Source organism: Styela clava, chromosome 8, assembly GCF_964204865.1.
Source record: "Styela clava chromosome 8, kaStyClav1.hap1.2, whole genome shotgun sequence".
In the NCBI taxonomy this organism is placed as follows: Eukaryota; Metazoa; Chordata; class Ascidiacea; order Stolidobranchia; family Styelidae; genus Styela; species Styela clava.
Genome location: NC_135257.1, coordinates 8,712,462 through 8,735,108, shown reverse-complemented (window position 1 = coordinate 8,735,108; position 22,647 = coordinate 8,712,462). Strand labels below are relative to the sequence as shown.

The window sequence follows — 22,647 nt, the reverse complement described above, 5'->3', positions numbered from 1 at the left end:
GGCTCGCGGCCTATGAGCTTTTGGAACCCCTGGACAGTACCGGCGGAGCCTTAAAATGTCACAGAACCATGTTGAAAACCACTGCTCTTTTTAAGAAAATTTCAAGCCATATGCTCCATGACAACTTATTATTATTTACGGTAATTTAATACTATTTGCATCTATCTAGAAACTGATCAGGACCTTTCTAATTCTGACATAGCCTAGCAGAAAAATGGTTGGAACAAACTTTCAAACTCAGTGAAACTGATGCTATTTTATGATTCAACTGTGGAAAACAACCGGACTTTGCCTTTATTGGACACGTAGTGGACATAGCGATCGTTTTGTTGTTATGCTGTTCTTATTCTTGTTCTTGTTGGTCTTTGACAGGTTTCGAAGAAATCGCTTTTCTCTTTGAATCCTGGAACAATTGCTTTGAAATTTTCAGTGGTTAAAGATAAAAAAAATGTCCAGAAGGCTATTACTTTTTTTTTTGCTATGACGCTTGAGCATAGCTCTCTTGTTTTTAAACTCAGAAGGAAAAAAATATCTTAAGCAGTGTATGGGGAAGAACAGCCGTAGTAGTATATATTTACGGAACAGCGAACGAAAAGACTTTGAATAAAGTCAAATGAAAAATTCTAAAATATAGCGTGCAATATCTATTCCTTAAAATAAATTTATTTTCAGCAATTATTGCTCGGTGTTTAATTACAAGTCTTTCAAATTGAGTTCTGCATATTATGTTATTCTTGAGAATAATACGTATTCTGGTACTGTTGGCATATAATCCGTATGGTATTTGCTAGGCCAGTGGCACACAAACTGGGGGTACCTAACCCAAATGAGGATACCTAGACAATTTTAGGGGGGTTTCCGGGTCTTCATTGACGTAACAGTTTATTTTATAATCGCCATATTTCCGCCACTTTGCAGAAAAATTGGGAGCGCCGTGTTATTGTTACATCACAATTTAGTTGGTCTCGCAGATAGTAGAGACATGTAGTCTCCATTATTATAGCTGCAATTAAGCTTAATCTTCTGTGAAATGAAAACTGTTGAAATGACGCCAAAGAAAAGCTATGGAGAGTCGGTTTTATAATTCGGTTTCGTGAAATTCAAGACTCAAAATCGACTTCGCAACTACAGATGTTTTTGTGTTTGTCTCCAACAGCAATATGCCACCCTTTCCATGACGTCATTACCATTTTTGATTTAATGTCATTCAACCTATTCTTTGCAATGGCATTCATTAAAACAAAATATTAAGTCAAGCTTATAATTGACGATGATATGGAATTTCTAGGTTTGATATCGCAGAAACAGTGACACCCTTCTCACTGAGATTAAATCAAGATTTTGTTCTTGTATTTATGGATTCTTATGTTATTGCTGCTATTAAATTTGATAAAATGCACGCTTGTAATTTTATTTTTAATGTTAGGGAAAATTGAGCTTATGTTAATTCAATTTTTGGGGAGCACGTATTCGGAGCTTTTCAGTTTGTGAAAATCAGGGGTGGCAACATTTAGCTAATTGTGGGCCAAAAATCGAATCTACAACGCGGACAGAAATGATTTTCCTCCAAGAACCCTTTTCCATTTGGCATTGGTAGAATGTTGCTACTCGACATATTGTCTTCATTATATTTTAACATACGAACCAACCAACTAGGGGTGTGTAGCTTATCTAGGGTGTGGCAAGCATGGCTCGTGTCATAGTCACTGTTTGGGCAGGGGTGCAAAAAGAGTGGAAAGTTTTAATTGTAAAATGTTTTGATAGAATAATTTCAAATTGGAAATAACTGAAACTCGTATTTCTACACAAATAATGACGTACATGTATCTCATTTAAATAACAGTCATTATAAATTGTTAACTAACTATCAAGGGATGCGCATTTTAAACTTTGCCATGGGCGCCATAGATTCTCCCTTGCTAGGGATAGAAAAATTGCATTTTTTTATCGAATATTTTCAACGAATACGGAATATTTCTAATCTACAATCGACCGGGACGTGGCGGGTCGATAATAGATCCAGAAATTAAACTTAATTAAAAGTAACTCATAGCATATCGTGGGGTATCTGTGGATGCTTGCATAGGGTCTTGTTCGAAGCGACAAGTATTGAATAAGCATCATATGAAAAAAAATCGTCTGATTTTGTTAAAATCGCTGTATGTTTGGTCAGCGTGATTTTTCCTGCTGTCCACACCATAACGTCGGTAGAATATCTTTCTGTCAATTACTTTTTTTTTTCTTAATAATGTAGCATATTAAATATTGTCTAGAATTAAATTTATCTAGATTATTATATGGCTGTAGTGGTAAAAGGTTAATGCGACAACAGCATGTTCCATCATTTTTGTGTTGTTTCGCTATTTTCTTACGTCGCCTAGACATGTGATTCCTAACAACGAATGAAAAAGCATCCTCATTTTCCGGTCTACTCCACCCTCTTTGTTTCTTTATTATAATCACATTTTTTTTCTTGCCACATCAAAATATGTCTGCTCTCAGGCGGTCTTTTCAAAGTTGACGCCGTCAGGTGAGCACTGATTATGGTCGTCGGGCGATATCCCATTTACCTGGAGACATTCTATAGTCACTCCTATCCTTAAATCTAATAAGCCAGCAACAGATCCCTTGCCGACCTATTTCTTTAACAAGGAATATCTGTAAAACAAGGGAGCGCATGGTTACAAACAGGTTAAGATGGTATCTGGAATCAAAAAAATTACTTTCACAAATGCAGTCTGGTTTTCGCCGCGGAAGGCGTACGATTGACCATATTCTCCGATTGCACGATGAAGTATATAAGTCGTTGCCGAACAAGCGTTCCGTAATTGCGGTTTTCATTGACATGGAGAAAGCCTATGATATGGTTTGGAGAGATGGACTTCTTTATAAGATCCGTGTCATATGTATAAGAGGTTCTATGTATAAGTGGATTGGCTCTTTTTTGAGTAGAAGAACTTTCCAAGTTAGAGTAGGAAATACTTTATCAGCGGTCAAAACAATTGATAATGGCATAGTACAGGGTAGTGTAATAACCCCATTGCTCTTTACTATCATGATTAATGACATATCAAAAGGAATAACCTCGGAAATGGGTATTTTAGCTGACGATGTTGCATTTTGGGAAACCGACTTGAATATTGAATGTATTGTACCCAGAATACAATCGTCATTGAATACAATCCACAAATGGTACAGACTCTGGGGTTTCCGAATATCTAAATCTAAATCTACATTTATTCTTTTTACACGAAAACGAAAAATACCTCATCTAAGTCTAAATATTGGTACGGACTCACTAACAAGGTCAATGCATTACAAATATCTAGGTGTTATATTGGACCCACTTCTTAATTATAAAAAGCATATTGAATATATTCAGACAAAGTGTATCAAAAGAATAAATTTACTACGTTTACTTTCAGGAACTACTTGGGGATCTGCCAAAGGTCCATTACTCATACTATATAGGACACTCATTCGTTCATTGATTCATTCGTTCATTGAATACGAATTTGAAGCATATTTTTTGCCCCACGAACATGGCTCGATCCAATCATGAAAATTCAAAACTCATGTCTAAGGATATGTTGTGGCTCAATGTCAAGTTCCAGCATCAAATCATTGCAAGCGGCATCTGAAGAAATGCCACTACACGTCCGACATATTCTGAAATGCCTAACTTATAGATGTCATCTATTATCATACAGCATAATTGATCATCCTGCTCATTCCATAATCAAAGACTCGTGGCAAGAGATATATCCAGACTCCGTCACATTTAAGTCATTCAATATGCTCACGAAATCCTTAATATTCCAACAATTTAAAATAAAACCAAGAATAACATCATCGTTACCATACTGGAACTATGATTGCCCGTATGTTGATCTTACCCTAGCTGAAACTCTGAACTAAGATGTTTCTCCCGATGTAGTACGTTTGACTTTGACGGAACATCTCGAACATTACTATCCAAACTATTTATTAATTTTCACAGACGGATCAAAAAATGAAAATGGCTGTGGATCCGCTTTTTTCGTACCATCGATATCAGTCGAACACAGCTACCCCTTACCTCAACTGAGCTCTTCATATAATGCAGAACTAAATGCAATCCTACAATCGCTGAAATGGGTCAACGATCAATGCAATGCATACGAAACCGTTATTTTATCAGATTGCCAAAGTGCATTACAATCTATTGAAGCCTGCACGGATTCCTCCAATGAATTCGTCGTTGGCATCAAATCTTCATATGTCCAAACTATCGCTATGGGAAAACGAGTCACCTTTTTATGGATCCCCGGGCATAAGGACATTCCGGGAAACGAACGTGTTGATTTACTAGCAAAGCGAGCTACCATTTCTCCAAACTCTGCTGCTCGTATGGACATTGAAGAAAATGAAGCTAAATCTTTGTTGTCTGATGTTTGTCATCGCAAATGGGATACCGAATATATACAAAGTGAAGATACAAACCATTTTAAGATGTTTCACCCAGAACTACCCATAATTCAATATTCAAACTTACACGGGAAGTACGAAATAATGCTCTTTCGTTTACAGACGGGACATTGTCGATTAAATAGCCATTTACAAAAACTGGGATGTCATCAAGACGGACTATGATCTTTTTGTCACGTGAAAGAAACCGTTGCTCATTTAATTCTGTTCTGCAGACGTTTCAACAATCAACGATCCAATTTACTAAAATTATGTGCCGAATATGATGTACCATTGTTGCTTATATGATTGGTAAATGGAAGTTATGTCACCGTATATTGCTATTTCGTAGACCGTCTCAGAACTGCCAGTCGCCAGTTCACCCCTCAACTTCAATGCCCACGTGAATGAAGATGCGTTAAAAATCTCTATATGTTTTTATTTGTAATTTCCACAACACACAGAATACAAATCTTAAAACATTTATCCACACTAGCTTTGAATGGTTTACATCGTCTCCCTTCGAAAGATATCGGAGTCGTATTTATACGTCGATCATACATCTAATTAAATACTGTAAACGTGAGCTCGTGATTCACGTTATAAACAGAAACTCCTATTATCTCCATAAGGGTAATTATGTACATCGTACGGATGGGAACCTAGATATAATTATTTCAATCAGTGTCAAAGGTCTTGAGAATATAAATTTTAATTTGATAATGACTGGGTGGAACATGTTATGTTCTTAAAACTGGTGTAATTTAATTCCTACGAAAGTCTTTGTTCGAATTTTGAGAAAAATTAACTTTGTTTTGATGATTTAAACATGAAATGGGGTACATTTGGGAGTTAGTTGCTATATTATCTCCCCATCTTACTAACTGGAAGTTTAAAGATTTGGCACCCTCTAATAAAGTGGAAATATATAGAAAAATACAATACACAATGCTAAAATTAATGATATAGGTCAAAAAAATATTTACATGTATATGATCTACAATGAGACGAGACATTGAAATAAAGAAGAGGTTATAGAAAAGGTTAAAAGTTGTAAAGTAGAATTACAGAAGGATGGCTTCTTTTTAGTTTAAAAATTTTGGTTTGGACGGTTAAAACATATTTTCAATTTAACTGACTTACGTAATATGTATAAAATCACAATTTTAAAATGCAAGTGGGTACATGTATACTACATGTACAAATCACAAGAGAGTTGTTTTCTATACGAAAAGGAGCTGTATGTATTAGTATAAAATATTTGTATAGAAAGGCCGAGTTGTCTGCATAATGATTCTGATGTATAAAAAAAATGGAAAATAAAAATGAATAAAACGCGCCATTTACATTGATACAGCATACTTTGGAAAGATGACAAATAATCAATTAATCCGACCTTGATCTCACTGCGTATTCTGTGTAAAAGATTCGACTTTCAAGCAAGCTCTTATATTCATTGAATAACATAGAAACAATTTCAAGTTTTCGGTATATTCAAAGTATAGTACATCACAAGAACACAATTATATATATACAAATAAAAAAAAAAAAAAAAAAAACAATACCACACAAATTCTAAGAAATCCCACTGCAACAATTTTAAGAACAATTTAATAATGATAATGAACATTTTGGTGTATTGAACTTACACGGATAAATGTCAAACGCCGGGTTGCCAACAGTTACAAAAACACTATTGAATTGATAATAGATTGAGTATCGATGAAAAAACAGTGTAATTTTTGATACCTAGCAGATTTTTATTGCAACAAAATTAAAAATTGTATGAAAATGACAATGAAAAATTGTAAAATTTTGACTTTCCCATCAACTATCAGCACATAAATATCTTAGTTTTTACACCCCATTCATCTTACAGAAAATTACATTTCATCATTGTAAAAAGTAAATTACTTTTAAAAGTTTTGGAAAAAAAAACTTACTTTCTTCGTTTCAAAATTCATGAAACAATATTCATCAAAAATTAAATAAAGAATCCAAGTATATTGCAAAACTTCTACGCCCGAGGGACCAAATTGTATTTACCCATAACAAGCCATAAGAAACTCTTTGCGTCAACACCTTGATTTTGAGTCGTTTTTAATTTCAATTTTGAAACTTCACTTTATTGGACACGAAATGAACCTATAGATCCATTCGTTATCATGTTATTGTTATGCTATTGTTAATATCATTTTACTTTTTGTCGCCTTTCTCCAACTACAGGTTCAATTGCTTTGAATTTTTTAGTCGTTAAAAACTGTTGTTACTTTAATTAATTTCAAAAACTTTTACGGGCTCTATGGAATTTATTTTTCTTTCCAAAATTTGAAAAATGCGACTGCCGATATAGTAAGAGATTTAATGCTATTTCGTTTTGGCTTTCGTCCATATATTTGAGCAATAGCCTCTTTGATACCGATTTATATATACATATATATATATATACCTTGGAAAATCATGGGCGCAATCGAAAATAAAAATCAATTTCAATCTGTTTTATACTACACAGTATGACTTGCGCTTCTAATATTGATGAAAGTTCTCGTCGTTGGCAAAATTAAGAGGTTTGAATGGTACGTTTTTTTCACTTAAATCGCGGCATTCAGCAAACCTTGCGGTGGAAATATTGCGCCTGGAGCAGGATCATTACAAAATCTGTAACGACCGAGTTTTTTAATTACTGAAGAAAAAGTTACAAAAATAAAAACTATATTCATCAAATAAAATTTCGCAGGTTTCATTAATAAACGTTTTCATACGTTTTCAGTGTAAGTAACCCCATCTCGCAATCAAACTTGATTCTAAAATTATAAAAAGATACGAGATATAAAAGATATAATTCCGCATGGTGCAAATGTATTCGGTATACATTCTTCTGAATCTAATTATTTTGAAGATAGCCCTTAACACTACTTTTTTAGCTGTATTTGCTCTTAACAAAGTCTTGTTCAGAAAAGTAAGAAGATCGCAAAAAGTTAGTCTTATGTGACCACTAACAGATCAAGAAAAAACACTCACTTGAACCTGCTGATTGCATCTTGGAAGCAATTTTGGTAGTGCGTACCCAATTCTGTACTTGAATGTACTGGAAAATGGTACTGTTCCAGACCAATGCACAGTTGTGTTTCGCTGATTGAAATTATTGAGATAATTTTAATAATATATCTGTCTCAAGGCTACCATAATAACAGAGAAAACAAATACACTGTAAGAAAGCTCGTTTTTTGTTTTCATTGTGTACCTACAATGCCACGTCGGGTGTCAACGGATCGTGTATGTACTAATGGCGTCAAATTCAGTACTCATTTGAAAAACGAATGCTTTTTTTTTAGCTACTGGACCAACCGCTTTCAAAATATCGGATGGTAAAGATTGTATCATCCTCTAAAAATTCTCACTTTCATTTCTGCCTAAATCATCAAGGCTTTTCGTGCTCGTTGTTATACCACATATTTTTTTTTTAATTACACCACGACGTGGTTTTTTCAATGAGTCAATTTTTCGAGAAGGTGTAAAAAAAAAACAGTGAGACATAAATATAACAACAGAGTTAACGATGATATTTATAACTTTCCCCAGGTTAATTTCCTATTAAGTAAGCGACACTGGTGATAACCTTCGTTTAGTTACAATAGCTTACTTTCATTGCATATTGCAATAAATATTTCGTTTTATCATCTGAAAGAGAGACCGCTTTCTTTGCGCCAGGCATCGTTATAAATATCAACTTTCTTTCGGTATCCAAAACTTCTTGAAGAGCCTGAAAACCAAAAATAAAATGACGAATTTTTACTAAAATTTCCTTGACAATGGACGTTCATCATGATCATTATTATTTTGAAAAAAGTGTATTTTTTTTATTCAATCTCGCAAGATCTTGTACCTGATGTGTTGTGTGTAAACTCCAATAATCATGAATGTATTCCGGTGATAGCAATATAATGATCCGATGGCATTCTGATAATTTTTGCAGAAGTTCTACAGTTTCTCCTAAAATTTGTATGCAACATCAATATTACGATTGAAATATATACAAATTTTGGCATCAGGGCCTTCAAGTTAAGTTACTAATCGTTAGCATATACAGTGGAGTGTGCCGATTTTCAATTGTCGCAGCCGGCGTCTAAACTTCTTGTAGTCTGAAGGCGGATTTAAAAATTTAACTCTCGGAGTCGACGTTGCCACCTCAAAACTTTTTTGCAGCCGGAAGGCTTATAATTATATCTGCATTAAGCCTTACTAGGTTGACGATTATTGTAAGAAATATTTTGTGGAATCACCGTGTCCGCAACTTTACCCGGAGTGTAATTAGTTCGCCTAGTATATCAAGCCAGCATTATTAAAGCATAGTATCAAGCATATTTATTGGAATATTTTACGTCGGTCCAAGTCTGACTGTTTTTGATCATTGTATGTTGATCCATGTAAACGACTGATAAAGCGTTCAATGTTTAAAACCAATGTTTCCACTTTCATTTTTGACATTTCGGACATTTTCTCCGGATCGTTGTCATAATAATAAGCAAGGTATGCGGTGTAGGGGTGAACATCTAAAGTGAAAAACAATGAAATATGCAAGCTATTATTTTTAATATACCAAAAGTAACCTAAGTTTGATGCAAATATATCAGGATAGCCATTCAAACACTCAATTTAAATGTAGGACTTGAAAAAGATTATTTTATGGGCACAGCTATTACCATAATTGTTACTTGGTTGAATATATTACTGCAAGTGTATTTTCTAATCGTAATGATATGTTTTCGCCAATCTAACCAACGACTGCAAACAGGATTTTTCCTTTTAAAAATGCATCTCAACAAATCTCAATCACTAAATTTTTAGACATCTTATTTCCCGCTTCAATCAAAACTGTTTCAGAAACGAATTTGACTTGTACATGAGCTGTTACCAGGTCGGTATAATTTAATTTGTCAGAAGATTATCAATTTATCAATCGGAAGCTAAATTGATCAGATCAACTGTTACATATAATAGTGATGTTGTATATGCATAATAGATTGATAATATAATAATATAATATGCAAGTAAATTGATTTGGAATATTCCCAAAAAATGGAACAACATGCTGAAACAATGTTCGAATTAATCATCTACTGATTTTACTTCAATGTATTTGAATATAGAAAGTCATAGTTTCGCACAGGTAGGTATTAGTGAAAAATAAAGTAGTCAGTTTATTTGTGGCCTGCGCCGGATTATATCGTTCCAGCTGATATCTAGATAAACGTATTTATTATATTTCGATTTCAATAAAAATAGTTAAAATAGATAGAGTGGGAAAATAAAATAAGAAACTAACACCAGTTTCAGATGATAAAGTCTTTACTGTTGTGCGATTCCGATTACTAATGTAAAAGCAATCAATAAATAAGAAAACACTCTTGAAGATAAGAACTTCTAATAACAGTTTGAAAATGATTGTAAATAAACCTGTTTCGTACGGTCCAAAATATTTCTTCCGGAGCCACCGAAAAAGGTGCTTTTTCCATAGTAACAGCAGCAATAAAGCTAATATTGAAAATATCAGTATTGTTACAACAATAACAGCAGTTCTTGTGGCTATTAAAACATCGGTCATGCTTGCAACCAACTTTATATTTGCGAATTCCTCATTAGAGGAGTAGATGAACCTCAGTTTAAAGGATCCCAGATCGTTGAGAGTAACATTTCTATAACAAAATACCATTATATGAAAAATTGTATAGACGGTTTTCTTATCGTATTTTTGGGATAAGTGAACGATGACAACAGACGAGTGATAAAATACTCAATTTAATGGGTAAGACATATATGAACAACCGTTTGATAACTTTCGCGTGATGATTTAAACAAACGTGAATATATATGTAATAATATATGTGAACACGGGCGGAGTATTTCTAATTTACACAAATCAGTTTTAACCCCTAGTCAACCTCATGCGGCTCGGTGTTCTCGGAGCCCTGGCTCCCATGAATCAAAGTGCGTACAGCATTTTTTGGGTGCTCATGTAGTAAGTGAACCAAGATGGCGGACACTGGAACGTAGTATGTGTACCAGGTTAGGGTTAGACCATAATTTCAGGTAAAAATACAACGGGAGTCACTTGGCTAGTCTCCGAACTCGTGATAGAACTAAAATACGAAAAATTGGAATAAAATTATGTGCTAACTCTAACCTGGTACACATACTACGTTCCGGTGTCCGCCATCATGGTTCTCATACTACGGGAGCGTCGTTTTTTGTTATAATCCGTGGGGATTGGGAAGCATACAGCCAAATACTCTTCTCTAATTACACATCACAGCGGTCCCCGAAGTATAAATCGCAAGCGGTAAAAATGGGTCGCAAGACGGTCGTTTGATTGAAAATATGCCAAATGGTTCTTTCAATGCTAAAGGTTGCCGACCAGTGCCCCAGTGGATAGATACATCACTTTCTAAGCGAATATCGTGTAAGGTTACCAACAATGAATTGTAACAAAGATAAAAGTATCAACCAACTAAATCCAAATTTTGAGCAAGTAAAATTCATACTGGCCTCTATCAATTTTAGAGTTTGAAAATCCCCCTTTCATTGCTGGTATTGGTTTTTGACAACAGGGAGTTGACATTGCTTACCAGCATTATAAAATAGTAATTTCATTTATACCTTATCCTCAATATGACCTTGAATATGTCGTGTGGTGGTTTCTCGGGCAAAGGAGTAGGTAAACTGTAACATTGTTTCGCAGCGTTGGACTCTCTGAAAGTAAATTATAGATGATTTTTTTTGCGTGGCCACTTTAAATCAATAATTGCTTACTACAGTTGCCAAGGCAACGGGAAGTTCGGTTATGTTCAAGTTGAGTGAACAACGCCCTAGAAGTGAGCAAAATCTGCTGCATCTAGCACTTTGATAGATTTATCGACGTTGAAGCGCTCTTCCAAGGTTCTATTCGGGCACATTTGGTGCAAAATAAAGCCCTTTCACTTTTGGGTATTACTACTTTATTATACATATATAGAGTATGCACTGCCGATATCTTTCACTCTCTTTAATTAAAAATTCTAAGATATGCACAAATAAATAACCACGTAAAACTAGACTCAAAACGTAGCTAGTTCAGCATAAAACTCACGTTAGGCATGTTATTCTTGGTCCTATAGTTGAGTTGCTTATCATTCCGTCATTTAAATTTTCACATATAAATGAATCTCTCGCCTAGAACAAACTTAGTTTTAGTTGGTTGTATTTGGTGGATATCTTATATAGTTTGGTTTAAATTCAATTGAAATATAACATCAAATCATTTTTTGTTCTGGATATATGTGTATGAACTGTGAATTACGTCAGAGTACCCCGCGTGGAATACAATCCATTGATTCAACCAAAACACGTTGGTACACATTTTACATCACACAACCTTATGCAATTATTCATTTGTTGCCTCAATAGTTGATACCAGCCACTATAGTGGAACATATATACAGCTGGTAAGCAACAAAAGAAAGTTTTGTCAATGTTTCGAATGCATATACAGACACACGTCATCGGGTTGTGAATAGAAATAAAAAGATCCCCATATATGTGCAAGTTTAACGTATGTGCAACTAAAGTGAGCAGTTACAACTGTGATATAGTGTATCTCATCTATGAATCTATAGTAGTATATATATAGCTCGGTACATATTGCTTTTACAATTTCTCCAGTATCAATGACATACGTTAAAAATCCATGTAGGCCACGAATCTTAGAAATGATATTTCACTGACTGTTGTGTAATCTCACTCCATGTGAATACTTTAACATTCTGCTATAGTATTATATCTTTGTCTTAAACCAGAAGTAGTACGAATTCAATTTTATACGCTTATTTCATTCATTTGCCCCACAATAAAATCCACCATAACTTAGATCAGTGGGACATGTGTGAAAAAATGGGACAAGTGCGCTAAAAAGGAGGACAAGCGTGGAATAAGTGTGGGACAAGTGTAGCAAAGTTTGATATATATGTGTAGTAAAGTGAGACAAATGCGCTAAAAGAGGGAAACAGGTGGGACACGATATTTTTGTGACACCGGGTTTTCGCGTTAAATTTCTCACCTTGATCCATTTTGAAGAAACAAGAAGGTTACTTGCTTTACCAATTCCTAAATCCGCATGACAAATAATTTTTGCTTTTTGTCCAATTTTCACAAACACAGTTTCTGGACAATGTACTGACATACTTTGTTCTGCAGTATTGGCAACTGAAGAGTATATATATATTTTTAAATAAATAGCATCATTATGAGCAATGTTGACGCTTTTTGATAACTTTTCAAAAAATTGAATTTGAAAACTATATTAAATTGTAAGTAGAAAAAAAAATTTGTCCCACGCTCAAATTGAAATTGACAAACATTTTGTTTTAATTTAATATCTATTTTCTACTAAGGCCTCCTTTAGCAACCAATTGAATCGAAAATGTCGAATCCTATACTTCCAACTTTGACAAGTCAAACTTTGAATCCAACAAAACGATATTTTTGTTTCTGTTTTTACATTCCCTCCCGATTCGAATTAAAACACCACCCCACACATCCTAATGAATGTTGTACCCTATTTTGTCAAAATTTAGTTTAAAATTGCAAAATATTAGGAAAATACGACACATCCCAAAGACGTCACTTTTCGATAAATTTTTAGACAGAGATATAATATTTTCACTGTTATCTCCTATCAACAATGTTATCGTTCTATCAACAGCAAACCTAGACTTACATATTCCACAGATATTATATTTCATCACAAATAGTTCTTTCCCCTTGTAAACAGCAAGACACGTATATGTGCCTGTATCGTTATGCGAAAAATTGTTGATTGTGAGCTAAAACATAAAAAATCAAGAAAAAAACTGTCATGCTAAAATACTTGAAACTTAGTTTGCCACAAAAATACACTGTTGGGTCCCAAAACTGTAGCTAAAGCATTATGCATTCTTGGTCGTACAAGACTCACTCTGTAACCTAATCCGATGGTCGATGGTTGATGGTCATTGTCAAGTTTATTTTTTTCATCCAGTAAAAAATAACATACAAAATTGACTAAATATAAAGCTAAACACACATTTTTACTGGGGAAGGGAAGTCGCGGGAAACCAGGATTGGTTATCGAGCAGCGACACCCAAGGTCAGTGGCGTAGCATCCACCCGGGGGGGGGGGGGGGGGGGGGGTTGCATTGCAAAAGCAGTAATGCACATCTTATAATGTCGATGTTAGTTTTGCTCAAATCGTTTTGTTACGTAACAATGCCGGAATCGTCGATTTTCGGCGTCGTGTGGTTTGATCGCACCGGCCACCGGCACAATTACGAAGGCTGTCAGATTGATGTCGAAATCAAAACCTCTTAGTGGCGCACAAAAACGAAGAATAAAGCGCAGAAGAGATTGAACGTATGAAAAAAATTAAAGTAACCAAAATAAACGAAATATTTAAACCAAAATTGAAACAATTAGACTTGGGAAGACCGAACGTAACTGAGGAGGAATTAAGCCTAGCACCGGTGGTATCGGTAGAAAACCAGATGCGTGTTCAATCTCCAAAAGTGATGGCGCCGGCGCAAATGAATTTTCTTCTAAAACTTACACGACAATTATCACGGGTAAGCTACTGATTTTTGAAGCAAATTGCTACGCCACTGCCCAAGGTTCAATATCTAATTAAATTTCTAAGGTCGGAAATTAAGTTTTTAGAACACTCTTGTTATACGTGAGTATGGCTTTGGCAGCTGAACCACTTATGGCATTTAATAGACCAGAAGTCGGCAAACTGCGGCCCGCGGGTCAAATGCGTCCCGCGAACTATTTTTTGCGGCCCTCGAACGACCCGACCTTTAATGCATAAAACAAAAATTGATCCCAAATTTATTATTGCCTTCACCCAGATTTATGTGGTGACAAATGCTGCTGTACTGCGCTTGTTTTGTAATAAATGGCGTCAGTTCTATGTCGTTTACCATTGTTGGTTGTAATTTTTGTAATTCAAAAATGAAGTGCTTTAACGGAAAAATATTTTTTCTTTTTTGCGCTTTCCTAATCCAGTTTACTTGATATGCACAGTCGGCATCGCAGTTATTACGAGATTTAAAGTTAATCGCCATTGCAAAACGTGCGAATACGAAATTCGCCCCGGGGCTGTGCCTCTGCTCATATGTGCATCAATGCAGAACGTTTGATGTGCACGTTCGAAAGGCTATATTGCTGTGAGTAGCTTTATCTAAAATGTATTACGCAGAGAATAAATTTCGTACTCGCTGATCAGATCGTCATTTGAACGATGCACCATGGAGCCATTTGATTTTAACACTTTAGCAATGACACAGAAACAACATCATCATTCACATTATTGGTAAGTAAATAAAAACAATGTATTTATTGTTTGATAATATATTCAAAAAGGCCACATACACGTCTCATTGTGGCAGGCTTCAACAGAGCAAAGGACAGTGAAAGTGCGCCCTAATTTGAAGTTTAATATGGCGATTGTTCGTAGGCGAAAATAATGCGGCCCGGACGCTACCGGAAATGTGTATATTTGTGTATATAAGTACATAAAGTTTGCCGACTACTGCAATAGAGTATATACATGAAGATATATGAACATAAATGCTACAGCAACATTTCTAATCGAACCCACCGGATAACTTTAACCGATTAATCGATAACCGATTCCCCGATTGGACAGGCAAACAAAGTTCAGAGATGCTTGAAGTGCGTAAATGGCTCAATAAGTTTCACTTAGCCATAATGGCACAATTCTCGGTCCTTGTTTTCTAGGTCAGTGTTCCCCAACCCGAGTCCGCGGTCTCAAATGAGTCCGCGGAGCGTTTTATTGAGTCCGCAACGAGCCAGGAATTCACTGCGGGTCGCAAACGTTTTTGAGAAACTCAATATCAGCCAAGTTACGATTTACGTTAGAATTTGGATAAAACATAAAAAGTAAGTTTATTCACATACCATTAATCGACCCAATAATTACTGGTTACTGAGTAGGCTGGCCATAGTGGCCATATATTCGAATATTCAACTATTAGAAGAGCAATTTACTATTCGAAAATTTGAGGTGGAGCGACAGCCGACAGGTCACTTGCGCGTCGCTTAATCAAACGATTGGATTTCACAACTCACTTGCGGATTTCGCATGCGTCGATTTTTTTCTGGTAGGTGCCAATGGTGGCAAACCCAAATTTTCTAAATTGAGAAGCGACAATACAAAATACTAAAAATAAAACGGAGAACACCATCAGTTTTGTTTTATGATGATCCACGACCGATTATAAACGCTTTTTTAGACATTGGAAATCGCAAAATTTCGGGTGCTACCGTAGTGTATGTACCAGGACATCTTCCCTTTTGGATACTTTGCTTTACTGCCTCCATATTAGTACGTACAGTACTGGAGCGCCGTAAATGTTGTACGAACTGCTCACAAAAATACGAATTCAAACAAAATATAAATCGGGCATTTTACCACGCATTTTTGTGTCCAAGGATTGTCATGATATTTTCTAGTAGTAGTATTGCTTTTATTTCGTCAACATACCCGCAGATTAAAATGATCACAAATAAATTAATAATGAAGCAAGGCGATGAATATCTATTTGATTTACTAATATACTTTAAATATAATTTTAAGTACTAAATCAAGTTGTACTTTCTGGAAATTTATAGCAGATAGTAGGATTTTTGTAACGGCTGTAACAAACTCGCAAGATCACAAAAAATATGTATCAAACTATAAATATAATCGGTCAATATATTCTCACATTAGTATGTTCGCAGATTGCCAGGACATTTTAAAGAAATAATGCTTTCATCTTGTCGTAAGTCGACGCAATCGCGAGTTACCATGAAGACAATTGAATTAAATTATGAAGACATTTTAAATTCTCTTCGTTGTCATAGGTTGAATACCAAAAAAGGTTGGGAAACGCTGTTCTAGGTAAATGTCATCTACTTAATATTCCTTTGCCGTGTTCGTTTGATGATCAACCCATTAGTATTATGAAAAATATGCCACAGAATGCAATTTGTATAAAATTGCTTGTTACCTGTTTGTCGTCTTTTGAAGTATTACGACAATTATGCTTCCATTTGTAAAACAATTCTCCTCCTTCTCTCAGCCGTGTCAAAAGCGCTGTGTCATAGTCGCCTTTGCAAAATTATATTAAAAGTAAAAATCAAATCATCAATAAAAAATGAAGTTCATTCATACAGTTGTTTTTCATTATTTTTTTGTAGTTTTGGAGGCAAATAGGATGAAAGACTGAAACGCTAGGATGATACTTAGTATTGAATTGATGGTGAATTTCAACAAGTTTTCTATGTAGACCAGAGTGAACAAATCTGCGCAATGTGCATTTTTTTTTTGCATTCTATTTCAGGCTACTGGGATCAACGGCTCGAATTTAACCAACGCTGCATGCTGATTCAATATCAAATTTGTTGTCTTCCAATGGTAGTTTTGATACTTTGGAATTGGCACTCATTCTTACTTTCACAAAACATGCTTCGTGGAGCTCCAAATTTTGTCTCAATTGAATTAATTTCTTCTGTCGTGTCGCCACATCTCGGATTCGTAACATGAGTTTTATGAAGCTTTATAAACTGATACGAACAGTGTTCTCTAGTCTGAATATAAAATATACATGGTATTTATTCACCGATGCATTGTGGATGAGAACTTTTGTCAACGTTTGCCAATTGCTCGATGTTAAGTTACTGTATGGGTATGACTTGATTTATGCTACACAACGCGAAGTTGTGACAGAAATAGAAAAATGAAAGATGTTTTGGTAATTGGAAGACAAGAAATCGTTTTTAATTCATTTATTTTATGTTTGATATTATTTCCCACAATTAAAATAGAAATTTGATTGTATGATTGAAAAGTGTATTTACCACGTATTGTACAAGGTATTCTGAATGAGTATCTCTCGCGGTGTCCTGGATGAAATAAGCAGTGTTGCTCATCACATCATAATCATTGGAAACGGATTGGTTGTAGACAATGTTACCAGAAGGAACCGTCATAACGATGCACTGTAATAAAAAAATGTCATATAATTGGAACATTGGACCACCGAATTACTAAAAATCTGTTGACTGGCCATAACGGATTATTTGTATATGATTAAAAAATAAGACTTGTACTTGAAGTAGAACTGAAAATTGAAAATTAAACTATAAAAACTACAAAACGAATAGATTTTTATTGAAGAGTTCAAAATCTTTTTGAGCGGAAAGGCTACAAGATCAATGTAGGAAAGGTATTTCACAGGAGAGCACTCAACTTGCGAGAAACATTGTGCGAGGATGCCCTTACGTGGGATAAAATACGCGGATATTTTTTTTTTATTTAGTTCAAATATGAACTTCCCTTCGGACAAATTTTACGATAATCGACATTCGCAAAAATGTATCCTTGCGGGAATAAACTTTGCGAGAAATACACTTGCTAATGTAGTAGTAGCAGTGTGCGCAAGAATTGAATACAATTTGTCACAGTAGACTGTATAGCGAATGAGGATTGTTACTATAGATTTGTCAAGTTATTGAACCCCTTTGTGTTATTAGCGTGTTGAATTCAATGAAACTAGGTTATTGTGGCCTGTTTTTTTCTATTGTGTTTCCTCTGTGTACCGGGCGATAAATGACGTGTTTCCGGCCTCCGTTCGTAAGTTGAGAATAGGGGTGTTTTCCATGTTCCGTGTGTGAATACTGATTTGGATTTGAACTGTATAACTTGTATTAAGGTTTGAGTGTATATTTTAATATATCTTTATTTGGATCATTTCATTTCGATTGTACAACTCTGCAATATATATATATATATATGAACATTTTGCATTACAATCCACTGTGTTTCTTTTTTACATCTGAATGAGTCAGTGAGGTTAATTTGCTGAAATACGGTAAATAGTGATGGAGAAAGAACACGCAGATAGAGACATTCAACCCATATAAGACTACCGTTACTGCAGTCTTCACGACTTCGCCCGACCACCAGAGAGCAACAAAAGAGAACACAGAACTTCCACAAGGTAATCAATTTTTAATTCTGATGACGCCATGGCGCGCGCGCAAAAAAAAACTAATCCCATAGAGCTCACAGAAACTACTGGAATAAATAAAAGTAATAGCATTCTAGCAAGAAATACAATTCACTGAAAACCAGTTATCTGCTGAAAATGTCGAATCATTTGGTTCAGTAGTTAATGAAAAAGGTGACTTTTTTACAACAAGAAGGAGAAACGAATTATGGCTAATAATAAGAAGAATAACAATAACATAACAATAACAAAACGATCATTATGTTCATTTTATGTCAAAAAATTCGAACTGATATCGAGTATACATTCTGCTTAAATCCACATTCTCACGAAATATTGTGAAGCAATATTTTGGCAGAAGTTCGTTACGGTAAATCAGTACTCGCAAAACTTCATTGCAGAAATAGTACATTTCTGCACATTTCATTCTCGCTAAACTTCATTTTTTTGAAAGTACGTTTTCACAAAATTATATTCTCGCATAAGCCGGGTTTCACAAAACTAAATCTAACACAGACTTTTGCGAAACATATAAACTCACCGTCCCGATATCTGTGGTTGTTTTATATTGTTCGTAATCATCATAATAATAATAATAATATTCAAAAAGAGCAAAACACGATATTTCGGCTGGCCATCCATAATGTGCTTCTACAGTAACATTTCCTTTTTGTATGCACCTATCTGGTAAGACAAATTAATATATATTATGGTCACTATAGAGAGTGGTCGATGATACGACCCCAGATTTGTATCTCCACGCCATAATGAACTTTTGAAAAAATTAAAGTGTATCGAATACTTAAATATCTCACTGAGTCAAAATAACGATTTCGACTCTAGAGTCTGGGTTCAAGAAACATGATTTCGATGGCACTGTAACAATGAAATAGCACTTAAAAACTTTTATATCGCCTCTTTCGGGTTGAAATTCTAGAATGTAAAAAAAAATCGGTCACTTTTTCAAGGCGACGTAGCATTATTTTTAGTAATACAAAGTCGAAATATATTTTACGTGATTGATTCAACGTAGAAGTCAAGTATTTTTTCGTTAATCATAAATGTCATTTTTAAATTTGTTTATTATTAAGTAACAAAAAATCTATAATGAAACTAACTCTCATAGGTGAGATCCAAAATCTGTCCTGCAGAAAGAGAACTGTATGATGTCACGAATAAAACCAAATATGTTGATACGATAACAAAAAGTTTCGACTCCATCTGTTCTCGTCTATTTCAAAGCACCAACCATTATGCTACATACAAGAAAAAACGTTAATTTTGGTAATTCGATACGTGTAAAGAGGTGGAAGTGGCTTCCAATATACATAAATTACAAAGTGGAAATTAAAGCTTGCCCGTCTGGAATGAATAGCCTGTCGGGCCACATGTAATGAAACAAATATGAAAATCCTAACCTATTTGTAACACAGGATTTACATGTAAATAAATTTACTTACTTGATTAGACATGAATTTTCAAGAGCGCCATATACTTTCATAATACACACACATTTGTCATTCATTCATCTCGAAAATATTTTCATTTTATTTTTATTGCAGTATCACTTATCCCAGTATCTGCATACATCTACAATAGGCCTGCTGAAAAGTCAACTCTGAATGCCTCGTCTCATCTTGCTAACAATGTTTTTAGATTGCTGAATACGTTTTATATTACATAATGTGAATTTCCTACTGGGAATTTCTTTTGATATTATATCTCTCAATAATACCTCAGAAACAGTATACTTCCGCGTATTGAGCTTTTTCAAAAAAATTCAATGACACTTCATCACTCAAAGAATTTGTGTAGAAAAAAAAAAGTTTCCCTGTAGCCTATAAAGCAAATACGCTATGACATTTGTCATTGTCCGTTATAGTCAGTCATACGTATATATATATAGATATGAGCCTGATGTTTTTATGAAAGTAATCTGTCAGTAATTTTTTATTTCATTGATGTCCACGTCTTACCTAGCACTTATGAATACTCGGAAGTTACCATAAATTAATCACTCCTTCATGGAGACGTAATATATGTGTGTATGCTTTTGTTGGCAATCATAGTAATAAAGGAAGGAAAGAAATTAGATGCTGCCAGTCATTTACAATGGGCGAAATTGGAACTCGTTAATTGACCAAATATCCCCCTTAAAATGTGTTCTTTACTTTAAACTTTAAAGGGTTTCTTCAAATTAAACCAATCTTTCCAAATTTATCCGGCAGCCTCCATAACAAAATTCGTTGTATATGGTACGTCATTGTGCGAGTATTTGTCCATTCATGCTAAACATTCTATGTAATGTAATATTTAAGTATAGCTAGTATATCGACGACTCACACCAAAAAATAATAGGGATCTGAGAAACATTGTAACTAACAATTTACCACTATATAAGTATAGAAGAATGTACAGATTTGAGGGTTTAATAAAATAATAGACAACTATCAAAATTTAATTTTAACTACTGAATGTTATTAACAGCGTTGTAAGAAATATATTAAAAACCGCCATGATTTTAATTAAAATATAACTTCTGGACTAAAATTGCTATCCCCAATTCCATAATCTGCAATTAAAATTACGAGTAAAACACCCATATTATGCTTGGGATTGAATTTAAAAAGCATCACTTCGATTCGATAACAGTGAAAATTTACTGCATTCGAAATATCTCCGCAAATTGATTCTATAACCTTAAAGCATTGGCCGGCAACCTTTTGTCGCTCGTGGGACAAAATTAAGGGTTGCAAGTCATTGGCGGGCCTCTCATATTTTTAGAAAGTTCAAAACCGAACAGATGATACTTTTTATAATAAAAATCAAGCAGTGATACATCTATCGAACAGAATACAGATTTATTGCACCTCAAAAAATCCCATTTGAATCCCATTTGCGGATTATATTACTCCGCGGAACGGATCCGGCCCACGGGCCGTAGGTTGCCGACCCCTGCCTTAAAAGGATGTAATGGAGACAGCCATAGACAGGGACGTGCCAATCTTTTCCGCTGCCCAGGCGAGTTTCCAATAATGGTGCCCCTTATACCAAAATTTGAAAAAGGATTCTGGAATAAACAAATTATAGCTAGGCGAATATACTAAAATTCTAAACTGCAGCTAAAATTGGATATTATCGATAAAGTAATTGGTTGAATAATTTTTTTACTATATTTCACGCCTTGAAGAAATGGAATAATTACTTTATCCAGATTTGTAATATTGAGATCGCCTCGATTCGCTGTTCCCGGCAGAATAGGAATGATAATTTAAAGTTTGAAAATGCATATTTTTTCACAAAAATAACAGCTATTTACATATCTGTGGCTATTTGACGAAGTACGCTGTTACGAGGGACGGGCACACGGCTGTTTTCTTCCCAGTGAGTTATTGATGAAACAATATTCTTATATTGAGTGACGACTTAGCGAACTGACTGAGTGATGGATTCTATGTTTTCAGTAATTTATATGCCTTGAGGACTTATTAAAATAAAAGTTTGCATACAATCATGTTTAAATATGAAATTTAAATATCTTCTTAGAAATCAAGATTCGATTATTAAGTTATCAGGTATTCCCGGCTTTAGTATTTAATGCCAGTTTAGCAGGTGCTCCCGAAATATGTGCGCCAAGACGGCGCACAACCTGAATATAGTATGTGTACCAGGTTAGGGTTGTCAGTAGTGCGCCATTTTGGTGCACACACTTCTGGAGCGCCGTTTGGAACGACCCAACACGCAGTGGAATGGATCTGTGGCCAGTTGACGTAGTGTGCTGTTATTAGTGATGGACAGACGACTATTTTCTTCCCAGTGACTAGTTGAGTTATTGATAGAACATGATTCCTATTGTGGGTGACAACTCGGCGCGAACTGACTGAGTGATGAAATTAGCAGGTATTCAAAAATGCCCAGCTTTAGTAGTTAATGTCAGTTCGGCGCGACCCAACACGCAGTGGAATAGATACATCGAAAAAAATTACAAACTACAGCTATCCCGAGACCAAGATAGGATTTTTGGAGAATATACGGGTGAAATATTTCGTTCCGACTCCGTCTCCACATTGAGCATTGCTATCTTGTTTCTTCAAAATCCCATTTCGCATTCGTATGCCTG

General features: G+C 34.9%; 1 protein-coding gene across 6 annotated transcripts; it reads right to left on the bottom strand.

Annotated features, from left to right (window-relative positions):
- Positions 1–3,584: 3,584 nt before the first annotated feature.
- Positions 3,585–20,869, bottom strand: LOC120346465 (uncharacterized). 6 transcript variants are annotated; one of them, XM_078115457.1, is made up of 16 exons: positions 19,988–20,854; positions 19,646–19,783; positions 19,069–19,211; positions 17,377–17,517; positions 16,971–17,106; positions 16,527–16,627; positions 13,199–13,304; positions 12,539–12,684; positions 11,573–11,655; positions 11,104–11,196; positions 9,904–10,142; positions 8,829–8,999; positions 8,333–8,439; positions 8,090–8,209; positions 7,468–7,578; positions 3,587–7,104 (listed from the first exon to the last, which is right to left on the bottom strand). In XM_078115457.1, the coding sequence occupies exons 2-16, from the start codon at positions 19,746–19,748 to the stop codon at positions 7,096–7,098; spliced, it is 1,809 nt and encodes a 602-aa protein (XP_077971583.1). In that variant the 5' UTR covers positions 19,749–19,783; positions 19,988–20,854; the 3' UTR covers positions 3,587–7,095. The 6 variants fall into 6 exon arrangements, with proteins under 6 accessions (XP_077971586.1, XP_077971583.1, XP_077971584.1 ...); XM_078115458.1 differs by having other exon boundaries at positions 3,587–7,129; positions 19,988–20,853; XM_078115456.1 differs by having other exon boundaries at positions 3,588–7,250; positions 19,988–20,853.
- Positions 20,870–22,647: the final 1,778 nt, after the last annotated feature.